This window comes from Belonocnema kinseyi, chromosome 8 (assembly GCF_010883055.1).
Source record: "Belonocnema kinseyi isolate 2016_QV_RU_SX_M_011 chromosome 8, B_treatae_v1, whole genome shotgun sequence".
NCBI lineage: Eukaryota > Metazoa > Arthropoda > Insecta > Hymenoptera > Cynipidae > Belonocnema > Belonocnema kinseyi.
This window is the reverse complement of record NC_046664.1, coordinates 68,038,502-68,060,339: the sequence shown is the minus strand read 5'-3', so window position 1 is coordinate 68,060,339 and position 21,838 is coordinate 68,038,502. Positions and strand designations below refer to the sequence as shown.

General features: G+C 25.0%; 1 protein-coding gene across 3 annotated transcripts in view; it reads right to left on the bottom strand.

Moving 5' to 3' along the window:
• The window catches only part of LOC117177923 (E3 ubiquitin-protein ligase RNF8-like), a 53,560-nt gene extending 40,610 nt beyond the window's left edge, over window positions 1-12,950 (bottom strand). For all 3 annotated transcript variants that reach the window (XR_004467773.1, XM_033369036.1, XM_033369035.1), the window contains exons 1-3: window positions 12,748-12,950; window positions 6,681-7,527; window positions 619-1,077 (exon numbers count right to left, since the gene is read on the bottom strand). Coding sequence is in view for 2 of the 3 variants with exons in the window: in XM_033369036.1 (XP_033224927.1) it covers window positions 619-1,077; window positions 6,681-7,527; window positions 12,748-12,861 (1,420 nt within the window). In the remaining variant the exon portion in view is untranslated. The remainder of the gene's footprint in view (window positions 1-618; window positions 1,078-6,680; window positions 7,528-12,747) is intronic.
• Window positions 12,951-21,838: the final 8,888 nt, after the last annotated feature.

Genomic DNA, 21,838 nt, shown 5'->3' with positions numbered 1-21,838 from the left:
ATGCTTTTAATTGTTTAAATCGCCACAACTGCACTTTAATTATTTTAAAAACTGTTAGAATCGAACTTAGCCAGATTTTTCTTCTGAAAATTCGTAAAATTCCCGGTTTCCCGGTCAGGCGGCCACCTTGTTTTTTATAAAAAAAATCTTCAATTTTAACAACTTCTAATTTAAAATTGTTTTTAATCTTTAAAACTGCATTTTAAAATTCTTTAAATTAAAATATATGCATAAACATTAAAAACGGAAATTTTTTAAAGTGAAAGATTTTCTAATTAAGCATTCTAAACCAAATGATATAATAATTATTAAAAATCACAATTTAGAAAATTATTTAAAAAAGGTTGAAACCAAATTTGGAGAAAATTTTAATCCTAAACATTTCGTAAAATTCCCGGTCAAAAATTAAATTCATTGTCATTCCCCGGTTCCATAAAATTCCCAGGTTTCCCGGTCCAGCGGCCACCCTGTGATTGTATAGATTTTCCTTCTAAAAAATTGGTAAAATTCCCGATCAAACAATAAATTCACTATTATTTCCCGGTCTCAAAAAAATTCTGGTAATTTCCCGATTTCCCGGTCGAGCGATCACCCTGAAAGTCTGAAATATTGAATTACCTTTCCTCTCCTTGACGAGCTTAGTTCGTCGGTGTCTGCTCGCTGGTGGTAGATTCTCCACCATCCTTTCAATGAAGTTGTCAATGACTAAAGACCTCGTCATAGAAATAACTCTTGACCTGCAGACCGGACAAACTGGCTCTTTACTTTTCTTCATCCAAGTCATAATGCAATGGTTGCAAAACGTATGCATACAATTTGTAGTCATCGCCCTCACGAATAATTCGGAACAGATACTGCAAGTTAATTGTTCCTCCATTATGTTCTCCACTTTACCGAAAATTACTTTGTTGGCTTGCTCTATTGACGAAGATCGTGGACTGTCCAGTGTTAAATCTATTGTGTCAAGGATATCACTATTTGTAGCAGTGCTAGGAATGTTTAAAGTACCTAAACTACTACTATGAGGTATTTCAACGACTATAGCGTTTTCCAACAAGTCGACTGTTGTTTCTATAACTGGAAATTAAAAAGAATATTAATTAGAGTTGAAAAATGAAATACAGTTTTCAAAACTCAAGACTTTACAACAGCCTCAAAATATGAGCATAATAGGGGAATAAACTATTTTATCTAGCATTCATTTAAGCAAGATATTCCTAAGATTTCAAGTCGAAATATATTTCTTTTTCACCACATCAGTTAAATTTTCAAATAATAAAATCAGCTTTAAACTGAAGATTTGAGCGTACAAACTAAAAAAAGAATGTTTTAGAAAAAAGTTGACTTTTAAACCGGAAGGGATGAAGTTTCAACCAAACAGTTGATTTTTGCAACTAATTATTTGAGTTTTCTGGCAAAAGCGACGACTTTGTAACCCAAAAATTGAATTTCCAATCAAGAAAGAAAAAAATTCAACCAAATTGTCGAATTTGTATGCCAAAAATCATACATAAAAAAAGTAGTTCAATTTTCAGTTAAAAAGATTAATTTTTAACAAACAAAAAAACAACGAATTTTCTATCAGTTTACTTTAAAATCAAATAGTTGAACTTTCAAGCAAAAGAGAACAGTTATTAACAAAGAACAGGGTGGCCGCTAGACCGGGAAATGACCGGGAATTTTTTGAGAAAGAAAAAAACCGGGAATTCGCAGTGAATTTTTTTTACCAGGAATTGAAAAAATTTGGAGAATAAAAATTTGTCCACGTTCGATGTCAACAGTTTAAAAATAATGAATTGAATTGTTACGTTTTTCACTTATACTATTATTTAACTTACAATGCGTAAATTAAAATTTTTTTCCATTACAAATTTTTATTTTTAAGCCTACATTTTTAATTTAAAGAATTTTTAAATGTTTTCTTAAAGACTTGAACAAACAGAAAATAAGAGCCTTTGATGTTGAAAACTTTGGATAAAAACATTTTTATTTGATAAATAAATAAATTTTGTTTAATTTATCTGTATTTTAAGCAATAAAAAGTAAACAAAACCGATTTTAAATCAGTTCAAAATTTTAGAAGTTTCAGATTTTAACGTTAAAATTTAAACGGTTTCAATTTGAAAGTCTTAGTTATCAAACAAATGTGAACGTGTTACTGAAATTATATAAATTATTTTAAACTTTAAAATAACTTCATAAGAATATATTCTTGATTAAGGGATTACAATTTTTTTTAAATATTGTTTCAGTCGAAAATATTCAATTTTTAACCCATTCAATTTGAAATTTTTAATTAAAAAAAGGATTAATTATGGAATATTCAGCAATATTTAGATTTTTATTTAAGACAAGTAAATTGGAACAAAATATTTAAAAGTAAAGAATTTTTAACTGAATTGTTTGACATAGAAAGCCTGGAATCGTTAAAATTTCGAAGAGCCTTTAAACTTGCAGGATTTTCTGAAAATTGTAGAAAAATTAAATTAATTTTTACAGATATTTAGCAGTTCTGAAAAAATTTCCAAAATAATTTTAAATTTAAAGCAAATTTAAAACGACTTCTAGATTTCTCAAGAATTTGAAATAAAATTTTGAAGCTTTCCAAGGATGTTTAAACTATTTAAAAAGAAAATGAATTAATTTCTAATTTAAGAAGTGTTCAGTTAAAAATGTTGCAATTTTTCAACATTTAATGTTTCTAGCTTAAACTTCCTTAAAATTATATAATTTTGAACATTTTAAAGTTCATTGATTGATTTTTTAATTTAGAGCATTGAAAATAATAATGCGGATTTATATTTTTTTATATTGAAAAATGTTAGTACCTTTAATTGTATACGCGTAAATTATTGAGCATTTGAATACAACATTTTTAAATTAAAAACTTTTAAGTTTAAACTTTAAAAGTTCAAAATATAACATTTCCACTTTGAGCTCAGTTTTTATTACATCAAGTGGACAATTTTTTAGCTTTAGAGTTCCATTTTTTTTAATTTCATTGACCGAGAAAAATGTTTGCGAACCGGGAAAAAACCGGGAATTTATTTCGTCGATTAAAACGGCCACCATGAAAGAAGTTAATTTTTTAATCAAATATTTGAATTATCAAAAAATATTTTTCAGTAAAGTAACAAAAAAATATTCAACGAAATTGTTGAATTTTGATGCAAAAAGGGGATTTTTTAAATACAAAAAATGTGCATTTATAACTAGAAAATTAAAATTTTCAACCAAAAAAAGATCAATTATCAACCAAAAATGGAATAGTTAAATTTTCCGATAAAAATATTAATTTTAAACAACAAAAAAACAAAGAATTTTCAATCAAAGTAAACGAATTTTTAACGAAACTGTTGCCTCTAAAAACAAATAGTTAAACTTTTAAGCACAAGATACTAATTTTTAATACAAAAGTTGAATTTTTAACCAAATATTGTAATTTTTAAAGAAATATTGTTAAGTCAAGAGAGAAAAAAAATGCAACCAAATTGTTGAATTTTGAAGCCAAAAAGACGAATTTTTTACAAAACATTTGAATTTAGAACCGTAAATCATGAAGATAACACTTTAATCAAAAACAACATTTTTCTACAAATAAATGCATAAAATAAAATAATAATAAGATGAAATTTGTATCAAAAGACAAATTTTCAACGAATATAAGAATTTTTAACCAAAAATAGAACAGTTCAAGTTACAGTCAAAAAAATTAGTTTTCAACCCAGTAGATGAATTTTCAACTATGAAGACAGCACTAAACAAAAAGATACATTTTCAACAAATAAATGAATTTTGATACATTTAAAAAAACTAATTTCCGACAAAAAGGGACTTTCAACAAAAGAAAACGCATTTTCAACTAAAGAGATGAATCTCAAGCCAAAAATTAATGTTTAACATAGTTAAACTTTTAATCAGGTAAGATAAGAATTTTCTATCTAAAAAGACGAATGTTCAATAAAACAATAAAACAAAACAGTCCGATTTTACATACAAATATAACTTTTTAACAAAATAGTTGAAATTTCAACCAAATAATTAAATTTTCGTCGAAAATATCAATTCTGAACCAGAAATATAATAGTAGAATTTCCAATTAAAAATAATGAACTTTCAATAAAAAAAAGATGCATTTTCTACCAAAAAAAATAATCTCCAATAGAAAAGCACGAATTTTCTATACAAAAAGACGAATTTTCAACAAAACGGTTTCACTTTCAGCCAAAAAAGATGAATTTTTGACAAAATAGTTGAATTTAAAACAAAATAATTGAATTTTGAACCAAACAATAAAAATTTCTAAACAGAAGAGATGAATTTCGAACCAGAAATATAATAGTACTAGAATATAATAGAAATATAGTAATAGAATCTTTTCAATTAAGAAGAATTAACTTTCAACGGAAAAAGAAGATTCTTCTACCAAAAGTTGAATTTTCAATTGAAAAGGACGAAATTTCTATCCAAAAAGATTAATTTTCAACAAAACGTTTCAAATTTGAACAAAAGATTAATTTTTAACAAAATAGATAAATTTAGAACAAAACAATTAAATTTTGACCCAAATAATAAAAATTTCAAAACAAAAGAGATGAATTCTGAGACAGAAATATAATAGTACCTAATCTTTTCAATTAAGAAGAATTAATTTTCAAGCAAAAAGATTAATTTTCAATGAAACGTTTAAAATTATAAGAAAAAAGATGCTTTTTTTACAAAATAGTTAAATAACAACAAACTAATTGAATTTTAAATAAAATAATGAAATTTGGAACCGAAACAGATGAATTCTGAAACAGAAATATAATATTACCTAGTCTTTTCAATTAAGAAGAATTAAATTTCAACCAAAAAAAGATGACTTTTCTACCAAAAGTTCAATTTTCAATTCAAAAGGACGAATTTTCTATCCAAAAAGACGAATGTTCCAACAAAGCGGTTTAATTTTCAGCCAAAAAGATAAATTTTTGACAAAATAGTTGAATTTACAATAAAATAATTAAAAGAATTAACTTTCAACCAAAAAATATGACTTTTCTACCAAAAATTAAATTTTCAATTCAAAAGGACGAATTTTTTATCCAAAGAGATTAATTTTCAACGAAACGCTTAAAATTTGAACAAAAAAAGATGAAATTTGGACAAAATAGTTAAATTTGCAACAAAATAATTAAAATTTGAACCAAATAACAAATATTTTCAAACAAAAGATTAATTTTTGACAAAATAGTTAAATTTACAACAAAAGAATTGAATTTCGAATAAAATAATAAAATTTGCAACCAAAACAGATGAATTCTGAAACAGAAATATAATATTACCTAGTCTTTTCAATTAAGAAGAATTAAATTTCAACCAAAAAAAGATGACTTTTCTACCAAAAGTTCAATTTTCAATTCAAAAGGACGAATTTTCTATCCAAAAAGACGAATGTTCCAACAAAACGGTTTAATTTTCAGCCAAAAAGATAAATTTTTGACAAAATAGTTGAATTTACAATAAAATAATCAAAAGACTTAACTTTCAACCAAAAAATATGACTTTTCTACCAAAAGTTGAATTTTCAATTCAAAAGGACGAATTTTTTATCCAAAGAGATTAATTTTCAACGAAACGCTTAAAATTTGAACAAAAAAAGATGCAATTTGGACAAAATAGTTAAATTTGCAACAAAATAATTAAAATTTGAACCAAATAATAAACATTTTCAAACAAAAGATTAATTTTTGACAAAATAGTTAAATTTACAACAAAAGAATTGAATTTCGAATAAAATAATAAAATTTTCAACCAAAACAGATGAATTCTGAAACAGAAATATAATATTACCTAGTCTTTTCAATTAAGAAGAATTAAATTTCAACCAAAAAAAGATGACTTTTCTACCAAAAGTTCAATTTTCAATTTAAAAGGGCGAATTTTCTATCCAAAAAGACGAATGTTCCAACAAAACGGTTTAATTTTCAGCCAAAAAGATAAATTTTTGACAAAATAGTTGAATTTACAATAAAATAATTAAAAGAATTAAGTTTCAACCAAAAAATATGACTTTTCTACCAAAAGTTGAATTTTCAATTCAAAAGGACGAATTTGTTATCCAAAGAGATTAATTTTCAACGAAACGCTTAAAATTTGAACAAAAAAAGATGAAATTTGGACAAAATAGTTAAATTTGCAACAAAATAATTAAAATCTGAACCAAATAATAAACATTTTCAAACAAAAGATTATTTTTTGACAAAATAGTTAAAATTACAACAAAAGAATTGAATTTCGAATAAAATAATAAAATTTGCAACCAAAACAGATGATTTCTCCTCTACCAAAAGTTGAATTTCAATTCAAAAGGACGAATTTTCTATCCAAAAAGATGAATATAAAATCAAAAAGATTATTTTTTGACAAAATAGTTCAATTTGAAACAAAATAATTACATTTTCAACCAAATAATGAAATTTTTAACCTCAAGCAATGAATTATGAACTAAAGATATAATAGTAGACTTTTTAATTAAGGAGAATTAACTGCCAACCAAAAATAGTTGAATTCGGCTCCTCTTATTGGTTTCTATTATTTCAGTTTACATTTCATAAAAAAGAAGGGAATATTTGAAGAGTGTTAAGTCTGAAAAACTGGTTAAATTTCGAAGAAAAAAAAAAGAAAATATAATATCTTACTATTTGCAGAAGGAATTCGCTGGATCGCATTTTCTTTCTCCCTCAGAGTATCCTCCATTTCCTTGAGTTTCTGTTCCAGGAGTGTTTTTTCATTTAATAATTTATCTTGCATGTTCTTTTCCTCCAAAACGAGGGAATCCATCTTACTCTTCCATTCCTCTTGTTGCTTCAATTTCCACTCTTCCATTTGTTCCTTCATACTAATTTCCAAAGTCACTTTTTCCTGCTTGCTCGCTTCTAAAGCCTCTTGCCATTTTCTTTTCTCCTCGGCTAATCTCTCTTCAAATTTTCGTTTTTCCTCTTCCAGCTTATCAAGAAGTTCCCGATATTTGTTGTGCAATTCTTTCTCCAAGACGTTGCCCAATTCAATTTTTTGCTCCAAGGTTGCAATTTGTTTGCCAAGTTCCTGTGATATTTCCTTTTCTTTTCGCAGCCTGTCAAGTTCCAATTGGAGTTCGATTTGTTCCTTTTGTTTTTCTTGCAACTGATCTTCGAGATCTTTCCTTTTGGTCTCTTGAGCTGCTACAAAGGATTTTTGTTCGTTGAGAACATCGTCGAAGAGACGCCCTTCGAGTCGAGGTTTTTTCACAGCTTGGTCGGATTTAATATTTAGAGTAAATACGTATTTAAATTCTTCTTCGGGATTTAATTGCACGACGTCTCCGACTTGAAGGATGTTCGTGGCTCCTTTGTATATAGGATTGTCGTTAATCAGAATAGGATTGACGGAACTACAATGGGTTATAGACCATTGATCGTCCTCTGTGAGTCGGAAGATGCAGTGTTGCCGTGAAATGCAAATATCTTTTATCACAAAGTCGTTCTCGAGACTCCTACCAAGTTTGAACTGCAAAACAATTCATCGAATTTGATTTAAATATTCAATAAATCAAGATTTGCGGCAGGATTTCAAACTATAGTATTTTTCCTTTTTATTTGAAAATGAAAATACTTTTTTATAAAAAAAAAACAATTTTATTTACAACACAAGTCACTTATAAAAAAAAATGTTAGTGATAAATAATGTAAATTTAATTCAACAAAAGTGTAAGAGTTGTAAGGAATATAAAAAAATAATTAGGTAAATTCTGAAGCTTCATTCAAATTAAATAGTATTTTTAGTTGCGAAAAATTAATTGGCGTGACCTCAAAAATTAATCTACTAGAAGTCTTTTTAATGCATTTAAAAAGATTTAAAAGTTTTCTGGTTTGGAACATCACATAATTTTTGGTAATAAGAATTATAATTCTGATTAGAACAGAACATGTTGTAAAAGTTATAGTTCTGAATTTAAATCGGAATTTTCAAATGAACGAAACCTTTTTCCCCATTTCTATTTTACCCACAAATATTTTCCCAACTGCAATTTAAAATACGCCTTATAATTCTATTTAAATAATAAATTACTGCCAATATAAGTGAACAAAGATTAGAGCACTTTTTCTGGTTTCAGGCCCTGTGTGATAGAATTTTTCACTTTTCTGGTCAACACTTTTTCTGGTCACAGTCCCTGTGTGATAAAATATAGGGACCAAAGGGTACTTTTTATCACTCTCATAGGGTACGTTTTTAGCGCTCAATGGATAAAAATAAATTCAGGATGAATTCATAAGATTTAAAAAAGATTCAAGTTAAATTTAAATGAATTTGATTGATTTCCGTAAAATTGGAATGAATTTAGAGGATTTTAAGGAAAACGAGAAAAATTCGATTAAATTCATGAAATTTCAAGGTGAAGTAGAAAAAATCGATTAAATTCAAAACAATTTAATAATATGAAAAAGCTTAACTGAATTCAGTAACTTTTAAATGAGCTTAAAAAATGCAAGGGAATTCAAAGGAATTTGATGAAATCCCTAAAAATTTAGTACATTTCGAAGAATTAAAGTGAATTAAAAAATTCCAAGTGAACACTAGAGAATTTAAAAGAATCTAGGGTAAATTAATAAGAATTCAGAGTGAATTCCAAAAAAAATCAAATCTTTGAAACCCTACTAATTTTTAACCAAAAAAGTGACTAATGACTACAAAACAATTCAAAATAATTTAAATGAATTGGATTTTTTTTAAATTGAAAAACTCCATTTATTTCAGTAAAATCTGATTGAATTTAGAAGTATTTAAGGAAAGTAAAAAAAATTTGATGAAATTTATCAAAAACAACAAGCTGAATTTAAAAAGCAATCAAGTGAATTAAAAACAATTAAAAAATATAAAAGAATTCTTTGAATTCAGTAAGTTTGAAATGTGTTCAGAAAAATTAAAAATGCATTCAAAAGAATTTGATGAAATGCCTACGAATTTAAAGTGAGTTTACAAGACTTCAAGATGAATTAACACCCCACAAAATACCTCACTAATAACGAATATATTCTTTGAAACCCACTAATATATCTATATTATAAAATTCCGTCAAATTCTATTATATTTCCCGAAATCCTGGAAAATGTATTCGAATACGTTAAGAGCTTTAAAAAACCTTAAAATCATTGAAATCTTTATAAATATTATAAAATCCTGCGAAATTCTTTAATGTATCCATATCTTCAAAACAATTCAGAAAAATCTTTAACTTAAAATATTGCAAACGCTTTGAAACCTCTTCAAATTAATGAAATTAATCAAAAATTTCTTACAATCTTTTAAAATTCCCTAAAATATTTCATATTAAAAGCTCTTGAAAATACTTTAGATTTGATCAGTTTCTGAAATATCCTAAAATCTTAAGAATCCCTTCAAATTGTACAAATCTATTACAAATTTCTTAGAATCTTCCAAAATTCCTGTTCCATGTAAAAAATTCGTAGTTCCATGTCAGAAATATTTTTATTTACAAAATTTTGCATTAAAATTCAGAAATATTTGAAATTTTTTGTTTGAAAATTTGGAAGAGGGAGTTTCAAAATCCGGTAAATTTTTATTTGCAAAAAAGGCATTTTTTAATTCAAACAATTTCTGATTTGAAAGCAATTTTCGAAATCTGACTAATTCTGACTTGGAACAGGATTTGTTTTTTGTAAATTCCCTTTTTATAAATCAGAATTAAAATTATTTTCCAAAATATCTTGTTCCATGCCAAACATTTATCTGTATAAAAACAAAATTGTAATTCTTTATGAAATTCTCTGTTCCAAATTAAAAATTACGAATATTCATGGGAATTTTTTTTATATTTCATTTTGTTTATTCCCCGCCCAAGTTCAGAATTACAACTTTTTTTTTAGAAAATTTCCTATGTCAAGTCAAAAGTAAATTAATTTGGAAACTTACTTGTACCAAGTTCGAATTACATTTACAAAATTTTCTATTATAATTTAGAAATATAGTATCGCCCTTTTTCTAAAATTTGTAAAAGAAAAGTTTCACATTCTGGCAAATTTTTATTTGAAAAAAAAGAATTTTTAAATTCACACAAAATTCTGATCTGGGAGGAGTTTTCTAAATCTGAGAAATGTTGGCTAGGAACAGGGTTTGTCTTTCAAAATTACATTTTTATAAATGAGAATTAAAACTGCTTTTCACAATTTTCCCGTTCTATGTTCTAAAAATCTTGACGGGATTTTGTTTCAAGGCATAGTTAATTATGTTTATTTAAAACATTTTCTATTAATATTTAAAAACATGGTAACTCCTTTTTTTTTAATTTAGAAGAGGGAATTTTCCAAATCTGATGGATGCTGACTAAGAACAGGGTTTGTTTTTGTAAATTCTTTTTTCATAAAACATAATGGAAATTACTTTCCAAAATTTCCCGCTTCATTTTAACAATTACCGTTGCAAGACAAAATTTGCATTTCTTTGTGAAATTCCCTTTCTCAAATTCAAAATTATAATTCTTTAAGGGAATTTTTTCATTTATTTATTTTGAATTCTGGCAAGGATTTTTTACACAAAATCTAGCATCATGATTTGCAATTATACAAATTCTGGTTATTTTCTGCGCGTCAAAGATTAAACACTTTTCAACAATTTAGTTTTATCGGTGTTTACATTTTTTACAGCTTAGCTTTTTTTAAACAAAAATCATTATATTTGTGTGGATCATAATTTCTGAAAAATCTGTTTCGAAACCAAAATTGACACTTTAAAACCATAATCATTATAATTTGAACAATATTTAGAATCTTTGCACAATTTTGGACTGTGTTTGTCGTCGGGAATTGGTATTTTTAATTTTTATATATTTTTACACCAAAATTTGGTATTTAAAAAAATAAGAATCATAATAGTTCGACAAAATTTATAGTATTTGAAACAGAAAATAAGTTATTTCAAATAAAGATTATTGGACTTCGAAAAAGCATTCCAATTCTGAACAATTTTCTGTTAAGGTAATCATCTTCGTCCGAAATCATTAATATTAAAAAAATATATTAGATTTCAGAGAATATTTATAATTTTGAACAACTTTAGGTTATGCGTCTGTGTTTTAAACAATTTTGGATTGTTATAGTGTTTTTGTCGGAAATTGAAATTTTCATTAAAATGACATTTGATTAAAAAAACATTCAAAATTTTTTGACAATTTTATGTTACGCTGGAATTTTAAGTCGAAAATTGGTATTTTTAATGGGGAAAAATTATATTTCAAAGAAGATTTATAATTATTAATTAATATTAGGTTGTTAGAAATTTTTGCAAAAAAAAGTGATTTTAAACAAAAAAGATTTACCATATTAAACAGAAAAACACAAATTTAACAATTTGGTAGAAAATTCAAATATTTAATACAAACGAATTTAGTTAAACTAGCTTTTTTTTTAGTCAAAGATTCATAATTTTAGTTACAAATTCATTTCTCCGGCCGAAAATTTTACTGGCATGTTGACAATTTGTTTTTGCTTTTTTTTTTAATTAACTATTCTATTTTGGTAGAAAAATTAATTTTTTTAAGTTGAAAATTCAAATGTTTGATTAAAAAATAATTCTGTTTTGTTGTAGAAAGTTAATCCTTTTGGTTTGAAATTTATGTACTTTGTTGAAAATTTATCTTTTTTTGGTATCAACTTAATTTCTTTTGGTGAAAAATCCAAAGTCATGGTTCAAAACTAATCAGTTTTAGTTAAGGATTAAACTGGCTTGTTGAAAATTTGTCCCTTTTCTGTAAACCAACTGTTCTAAATTTGAAATTACATTTTTTAATTGAAACATCAACTTCTTTTTGGGAATTAATGTATTTAGATAAAACTTCGTCTTTTTTTTTGTTGAAAATACAATTGTTTGGTTCAAAATTAATTTTTTAATTTTAAATTTAATAAAAATGTAACTATTCCATTTTAAATTAAAAATCGATATTTTTTAGCTTAAAAATTGAACTATCTGGTTGAAAATGATGTATTTCGTTGAAAATTTGTCTTTTTTTGGTCCAAAACTTAGTCTTCTCGGTTGAAAATTAAACTATTGGGATAAAAATGCATTTAATTTTTTATACAAATTTAATTATTTGATTCGGAGTTGACGTAATTTGTTGAGAATTCGTCTTTTTTAAAGAAAATGAATTGTCTTTTGGAAGAATATTTATCTTTTTGGTTGAAAATTTGGTTATTTAGTTAAAACTTCCAACTGTTTTGCAGAAAACTTTTCTTTATAATAACTTAAAAATTTAACATTTTGGATTCAGTTTTTTTTATTTATTTCCTAAAAAAATCTCTCTTGGGAAAAAAAGTTTACCTAATTTATGCACGGCTCCTTTCCAAGCATATTTACAATATTTGAACAATCATAGGTTATGTACGTGTTTTTAGTCGGAAATCGGTATTTTTAAACAAAAATGAAACGGTTAAATTGTTTAAGCTGAATGAAATTTCATGAAATATTTAGCGTGGAATTGTAAAAACAAAGAACATGAAAAAAAAAATATTTTTCATGTTATGTTGTCATTTCAAAATCTTTTCACTTTATATCCGCATTTTATAATTGTAAAGAATATTAAGTTTGTCTATTAATTAATCAAGTCTTAAATGGCAAAATAGACGATTAGTTAAAAAATATATATTTTTTGTTGTTGAAAATGAAAACATTAAAAACAAGAATAAAAGAGGTTATGTTGCAAACTGAAAGTCTTACCTCATTTTTGGTTATGTGAATGTCTTGAGTAATTTTACTCTTTTTCATAACTCTCACCAATACGGGTTCTAATTCTTGCGATAATTCCCGCTTCTCTGCTCTTTGTCCATCCATAATTACATAAAAACGCGCATTCACCAAATAGTTTATACATATAATCAGATAATGTTTTTCAACTCAACGCTTGACAACGCTCCCCTAGCATACTTTTCCGTTTTGCGATTTAAACAACATTATTTCAACATTTCTCCGCTAGGTGTCTTTTGACCGGGACTATTTGCAGGAATTGCGTTTGTTAAAAATTTATAAAAATCGATTTAACTTTAATTAAGGGTGGTCAAAAAACTAAATTTTTCAAATTCCCTGACTATCTTTTTTCCTGGCCATTAAAATGTGATATAATAAATATAAAAGATTTTTAAATTTTAACTTTTGAAGTTTTAATTTATTTATATCAGTAAAATTTGTTTTTATTAGAAAAAAAAAAGAAATTTTGAACCAAACACATAAATTTCCAACTACATAGTTGAATTTTCATTAAAAAGAAATAATTTTCAATAAAAAAAATTGAATCATCAACAAAGCAGTTGAATTTTTATCATATAGATGAATTTAGAACAAAAATTTTGAATTTCTAAGGCAGCAAAAAGAAAAATTTTGTATATGCAAAACAGTTAAATTTTTAAAACGAAAATATGAATTCGCAACAACCGAAAATTGAATTTTCGACCAAATAGTTGAATTTTCTACTACATTTTTGAATTTTTAAGGCAAATGAGGAATTTTCGACAAGAGAGCTGAATTTTTAATAAAGAAGTTAATTTCGAACTAAAGAGATGAATTTTCTACAAAAATTAAGCATGTTCATAAAAAAATGACTTTTTCATAAAAAATATAATAGTTGATATTCAAATGAGATTAAAAGCAAATTTAAAATCATATTTCTAACGGTGCATTGCTATTGAATTTAACCAAAAGAAACGAATTCTTAAGTAAATAGTATAAGGTTTTGTCAATAAAATATTACTTTTTAACCAAAAATGGAAGTTAAATTTTCATTAAAAAAAAAAATTAATTTTCAATTCGGGAAAAGCTTTAAAATCTTTTGAAATCCCTTCATAATTTTTAAAACTCTTAAAAATTCGGTTGAAAAACCCTAAAATATTAAAAATTCCAGAAAATCTCTTTAATGTTTTTGAAGCTCTTGAAAATTCCTTTGAATTGTTAAAAATATCCTAAAATATTCAAAATTCTTTGACATCCTTTAAAATTATTGAATTAAATTGAAAAATCTTTTGATTCTTATAATATTTCTGAATATTCTAAAAAATAGGTCCGATAAAATTGTTTCATATCTTCCAAGATTCTTTAAAACCCCACGAAAATTTTATAAATACCTTAAAATCATTCAATCCTTGGAAATTCCTTGAAGAATTTTAAATCACTTGAAAATGCCTCCTATTTTTTGAAAATCCTAAAATATTTCCAATCCTTTGAAATTGCTTCGACATTTTTTAAAGCTCTTGAAAATTCCTTGAAATAATTTAAAATGTCCTAAAATATTTCAGATTTTTTTTTTATTAAATTACTGACCTCCTTTGAAAATTCCTTAAAATCTATTAAATTACCGTGAATATTTAAAATCCTTTCAATTCTTTTGAAATCCTTGGGTCATTTTTGAAAGCTCTTGCCACTGTTTTGAATAAAAACTCTGAAGTATTTCAAATCCTTTGAAATATTTTAAGCCTCTTCAAATTCCCTTGGAACTTTTTAAAATAAACTTAAATCCCTTTAAATTATTAAAATCGATTGAAAAATCCTTTAATTTTTTGGAATATCTTAAAATCTTTAAAATTCTGTAAAATCTTTCTAATCTCAAGAAATCTCTACATTTTTTGTGAATGAATTCTTTAAAATCCATTAAAATATTTTAAAATCCCGTGAATTCTGATATTTTCTGAAATCTTGAGAAATTGATCAAAATACCTTGAGAGCTTTTAAAATCCATTAAAATCATTGAAATCATCGGAAAAATTGATCAAACTCCTTGGAATTTAAAAAAATATATTAATACATTATAGATCCTGTAAATTCGTTCAATATCTTTCGAAAATTTTTAAAATTCCATGCAAATGTTATAAACCCTTAAAAATCATTCAAATACCCAAAAATATTTCAAATTCTTCAATATTTTATAAAATCCCTGAACATTTTTTAAAGCTGTTGAAAATTCTTTTTAAAAATACCCTAGAATCATTAGAAAAAAAATGAAATTCCTGGAAATTTTTTACAGCTCTTGATAATTTTTGAAAAAAAAACCCTCAAATATTCCAAATTCTTTGAAACACCTTAAAAGTTTTTTAAGCTCTTAAGAATTCCCTAAATTTGTTTAAAAATTTCAAATCCCTTCAAATTATTAGAATAAATTGGAAAATCTTTATATTCTTTAAAAATACAATAAGATGCTGAAAATCTTTGAAAATATATTGTAATATTTAAATAACTTTAAAACCCTACGAACTCTCTCAATTTTTTTACGAATAAAATCTTTGAAGTCTGAAATAATCTATTGAAAAATTTTAAATCACATATGACTAAATTTAATTCTTCTAAAATACCTAAAATATTTAAAATATTTTGAAATTCCTAGACATTTTTTAAAGAGCTTGACAATTTTTTGAAAAAAAAACCTAAACTATTTCAAATCCTTTGCAATCCCTCTAAATTTTGAAAAGCTCTGTAAAATTCTCTGGAATTTTTAAAAATACAGAAAAATCTTTCAAATTCTTTTAAATTCAATAAAAAATGATAAAATCCTGTAAAATTTCGTATGAAATCAGATATTTCCTAAAATCCTGGAACTCTTATTAAAATACCTTGGAAGGTTTTAAAATCCCTGAAAATTATTGGAATATCTTCGGAAATTCTTTCAAATTCCATGACATTTTTTCAAGTCCCTTAAAATCATCCAAGTTTTTTAAATTCTCTTAAAATTGGTAAATTACTTAAAAATGCATTGGAATATTTTAAAATACCCTAAAATACCCAAAAATATTTTCAAATATTGAAATGCTTCAATTCTTGTGATCGAATTCTTTTAAATCCATTAAATTTTCATCAGATTTTATAATATTTTTATGGATTTCAAAGAAAAGATTCAAAATATTGAAGGATTTTAAATATTTGAAAATATTTTTAATTATTTCAAAGGATTTCGAAAGATTTAAAGTAACTTACAATTTTTTAAAGGGATTTCCAAGGGCAGCAGTGGTTTTTATTAGTACTTGCGCTAGTAATAGCAACAATTTCCGAAGGTGTTGTGATTAAAATTGATTATTTATAATATATTTGATAAATTTATTAAAAATATTGTTCAAGTTTTCTTTTTTTTGCATTATTAACGATAAAACTTCAAGCACACAAATAATCTGCAAAAATTTCCTACAAATTTTTTTTCTCTACGCTGTGAAGAAAAAAAGTAATTTTTTTTTTTTAATAATTGCTTTAATGGAATATCATTCCTCGGAATACATAGAATAGATTTTCATAAAGTCTGTTCAGACACACATCAGAAAATACAGATACTTTTTCTTCCTCTAGCTCATCCTAAATACAGACTCTTTTATAAGACAGACATCAATCCTCGTTCGCCACTATTTTAAACTTCTCGCACAAGATAACAGATCATAATCGTGATTTTCATTAATATTACTTGGTTCTGTTTTTAACAAAGATTGGGAAAGGCTGATATGCAAACTTTGCTTTAAAAATTCACAACTGAAAGATATATTCGGACGTAATAGATTATTGATAAGTAAACGTAAACTATCAGTAAAATTGGTAATACTTATTAGATAATTAAAAATAAATAGGAAAAATAGATAACAACCTTGATATCACCAACGAAAATTGAGCCAAACTCGAACCACAAAAATCGATTTAGAAAAAGGATATATCAATTTTCTTAAAGTACATTCTATCAACTTTGTATGTAATCATTGCATCAAGTGTTCTCTTTATATTTAAAATATGTAGGTACATTCAACACATTTATATTCATCGATTTAACATCTATATATCTACTCTCTAGACACCTTTATAAACACAACATTCTTTATAATTCCTCTAATTCATTAAGGAAACTACAAAAGCATGAAACTCAACAAATATATGGAATGATCTCTTCAAAATCACAACCTTAACTATAACTTTATCTAAAATAAAGTAAAAATGATTACATAAATTTGTAGCTAAGAGGTTGACTCAAAAAAAGTTGGCTATCAGTTTCTGGACGGTAGAATACAATTATTCAAAAATAAGTTAGCTGTATTAGATTAAAATTGCCAATGTAATGTTGAAATGATGCTCCTGTAGACTAAAATCTTAAAAATAATATGAGACGTAATTGACTTTCATATAAATCAGCATTGTCTCAGGACTGAAACAAAAAAATAAGAAATATTCCAAATTCGATAGAATACCTATCATACTTTTTGCTCCAGTCCTTTCACTGGTCTCTGTTCAAAGCTATTTATCTAATATAACTTACATTTCTTTTCTCTGAGTGAATCAAATGAAAGAAATAATTAATTACAGGATCACGTAGGCTCGGCACGTCGTCTACTTTGTACACCTTGTAGTATTTTAAGAAAGAAATGTAAGAATCAGGAAAAGTTGAGTAAAAAAAAAAATGCTTTCAATGAGTCGATATTCTTTTTGAATAACATTTGCTTCTCGTTCCTTTGTATCTCATTAAAATCCTTTGTACAACACTTTACAAATCACATACTTACATCACACCAAAACCATTTTACTAACAGAATTTGTGCAAACAACATTTTCTTTGGCTCTCTATCCCTACAATTCGCAAATCCATCCTCTCTTAAGTACTAAGTCGAGTAAAGAAATGAGTACTTTAAGTAAACTAATTAAAGTAGGGTGTCTTACTCACATCCTGGAAAAAATATCCCTGATAATTCCAGGTATCTCAAGATTTTTACATGTAGAATTTTTCAAGTATTTCGTATTTTTTTGAAAAAAAAATGATTCAGAATATTTATACAATTTCACGAGTTTATTGTAAATAATTATTTTTCTCAGTCCTTGTAAATGTCTGAATAAGTAAAAATAGTATTGTTCATATATGTAAAATACAATCACTGTTTCTTCATTTGTAAAAGTAACTTTATTTAAAGTGATTTCTTAATTCCCATGAATTTGAATAATAATTAAAACAGAACATTTTTTAAACTTCATATACTTAAAATTCATTGCATATTAATTTTTTAAATCAAATACATTTTTTATACAATGTTTTCACGAAAATAAGAAATTTATTCTTCCAAGTAAAATTAATGTAATATATTATATTCAATTTAAAACGCTTTAAATGTCTCATTTTCAAAACAAAATTATTGAATTTTCAACAAGATGGATGAATTTTTTTACCAAATAGTTGAATTTTCAATCAAAAAGATTAATTTTCTACCAAAAAGACCAATGTTCAACCAAATATATCAATTTTCATCTGAAAATGATAACTCTTGAACCAAATAGTTGAATTTTAAACTAAAAATGAGATGCTTTGTAAACTAAAATGATGTTATATTTAACTGGATTAGTTCAATTTTCAGTTTAAAAAATTAATTTTCAACATTAAAAAAACGAATTCTCAACAAAATGGTTAAATTTTCAGTCAAAAAGTTGATTTTTCAACAAAGGAGTTAAAATTTTCAACTAAATCATTGAATTTCCAACCAAATAATAGAATTTTCAAATAAAAAAAATTAAAAATGTCTACCAGACATCGAATAGTTCAAATTGCAGCTTTAAAACTTAATTTTCAAGAAAAAAATTAAATTAAAACTGAAAAAAACTTTCAACCAGGAATCATCCGATAATATAAAGTTACTTTTACAAAAATATAAACAGTCATTGAATTTTATATTGCAGTTTAAAAAAATTATATGCCAACTCTCGAAAAAACTATTAGACATAAAAAAAAATTCCCAGATTTTTCCAGGTACATAAAAATTCTCTGACAATTCCATGTTTTCCAGATAAGAAGACACCCTGTCCAGGATATTTGTGCGTTGCAAAAAAGCACAATTTCCAGAAAATTGTAAAATAAGATAAGCACGTATTTTCGGAAAATCAAAAGGCAATTTAAGTACATAATTTGTGCCTGAAAATATTCAACAGACTTTGCTAGATAATTAAAAATATTAAGCATATTTGATAGAAAAAAAATAAAATTATTTTCATTTCGATTTATCAACTCAATCTTCGTAGAAAAGTTGAGTGAAAATATAAAAAAGTACTTTGTGCTAAAATGACTTAAGCCAAGGACGCTTCGAGTAAAAGTAAATTTGTTGAGAAAATATTCGATGGAGATTATTTTCGAGATAAAAGACCCTGAAGAAGGGTTTCTGAGAATCAAAGAAATTTTGCATTTATACATGGCAATTAAGTCGTTCAGTTCATCAAATATTTCTTTGATTTGAAGAAATAGAGATGTCCATGGGACAAGAAACTAATTTCAGGCTTGAATTTGTAACCAAGATCTTTCAAAACCTTTTATTTTTTTCAGAACTTTTTTTTAACCTTTTAAAATGTCAGGCCAAATTAATTTCTTGCCATTTGGAGACTTCAAAGGCAATTATTTGATAAAAAAATCTGTCTAAGAAGAGGAATCTACACCCTGCGGAATTTAGTTTGAAGTCTCCAGAAAAACAGCTTTAAAAGAATCCTCGCCCGTTAGATGGACCGCGGTTCGTAATCGGAAGCGAAATTTTTTTAATTAATTTTTTTATTACAATTCACTATTAAACTTATTGAAATTAAACTTAAATATTGATTTTCAACCATTTTTTTCTTATGAAAAAATTCTTTATGAAGTTTTTTTTATTAAGAAACGTAACTTATTACTCTAATTTCAAAATCAGGTTGGCTGACTTAATCCAGGAAAAAAATCCTGGCAATTGATTTGGCAATGTTTAAAGACGAAAATTTTTTCATTTGAAGCAATCAAAAGTGAAGTGCAAATCAAAGCACTTTAGGAGGAACTCAAACAGTTCAAATATTTCCTGTTAATAAATATAAATTTAAACAATTTTAAGTTAGAAACATTAAAAATTGAACGATTTTTTTCTAAATTAATCAATCTTGAATTATTATATGGTAAAAAAATCAAAATTTAACAGTTTCACTTAAAAATTAAAAATGTTCTTACTGTAATGATCAAAATTGTAACCTTCTCAGGGACTTAATAAATAAATAAACAAATAAAGGAACAAGATTAAATTTAGCACTCTAAAAATTGAACGATTTAACATCTTCTAATTCAAGCAATGCAGTTTCGTATCGTTTGGTTTTGAATATTTGATTTATAACTGATTATTTTAACAGAACAGTTAAATATTGCTAAATATTTAGAAAAACACATTGTTCAATTGAAAAATTTCAAAATTGAATAAAAGAATTTTCTTTACAACTCATGAAGCAATATAAATATTTAAATATAAACATAAAACCAGCAAATAAACAAGAACATTAAATATCATTGCTTTTCATTTAATTTAACATTCTTTTAAACTGCATTTTAAAATTATTTAATTTAAAAAGGTAGGCTTAAAAACGAAGATCTAAAATTGAAAATTTTTAAAGACAAAGATTTTAGAATGACGCAATGTAAACTGAACGGAATGATAATTTAAAAATTAACAAATAAACTTCACATTAAAAAAAGTTGAAATTGAACTTATTTTATGTAAATAATTAAACTCGAGTGATTGGGTAGAATTTTCATCTAAAATTTTGTGAAATTCTCCCTCCAAAATCAATTAAACGTCATTTACTGATTACCGGGTCCAACATTGTCCCTGTTAATAGGAATATTATAATATAAAATTTATTTTATTTATATTATTTTTGCATATACTTTATATATAAAATATAAAGTTTCTGATGAATAAAAAAAAAGAAACTTTCTATGAAAAAGAAACAACTTTTTTGAAGTGAAAGTGGTGAAAAAAGCCTTTTTATGAATTAAAAGTGGTAAAAAAAACATTTTTTCATATTAAAAAATGGTTAAATGTTAATATTCGTGATTTATCCCGATTAGAAAAAAATTAATTCTCTTTGCGAAACTCACAGTCTTAAAAGAGGAAAATATGTTAGATATTTATTTCCTAACACGAAAAATAAGCAAATTTATAAATCCATTCTTAAAGCAATTTTTTAATATTATATTTTAAATGTTTTTGAAACAATAATTTCGAATTGAAAGTATCGGAAATTAAAATATATATATATATTAAATAATTTTGGACAATTGAAATTAAAATGTTAAAAATAGGGCAATGTCAAAACTATAAAAATTGAATATTTTAAGATTCGAATTTGGTAAATTGGTTCTTTTCAATTTCAGATGAATTGAAATTGTAATATTTATCATTAAAAGCGTTCAAAATTAAATAATAAAAAATTTAAAACTTCAATTTGAAGAATTTTAAATTTAACATTAAAAATGAACAAATTTCTACGAACTCTTTAAACTTTCAATTATTTTAATTAAATTTAAATCGCTTAAATACCAATTTTAAATTGATAATTATAATTTCCAAAATTCAACCAATTACATTTTAATTGTAAAAGTAGAACCTATGAAAGGGGAAAAAAATTATTTTGAATTTAAAAAGTAAATTCAGAACTCTAAATTGCAACCATTTAAACTTACCGAAATGATTCATTTACTGATGTAACAATTTCAGAATTATTATTAAAATTTTGAAAATTTCCAATGAAATATTTTTCCATTTGAAAAATAAATAATACAAAACATAATTGCTGTAATATGATTTCAGTTTTTTAAATAGTACAAATTTAAGCTTTTCAACTCCAAATTGCTTCAGGTTTACATAAAAATTTGAAAAATTCAAACCTAGGCTTTTGATATGAAATTTCGGAATATTTAATAACGAAATACTCCTGAAATTCTGAATAATTATTTGATATATGATATATTTTTAATAAGTATAATATCATTAGTAACAAAAATGATATTCAAAACGACTAGATAAATTTTTTTACT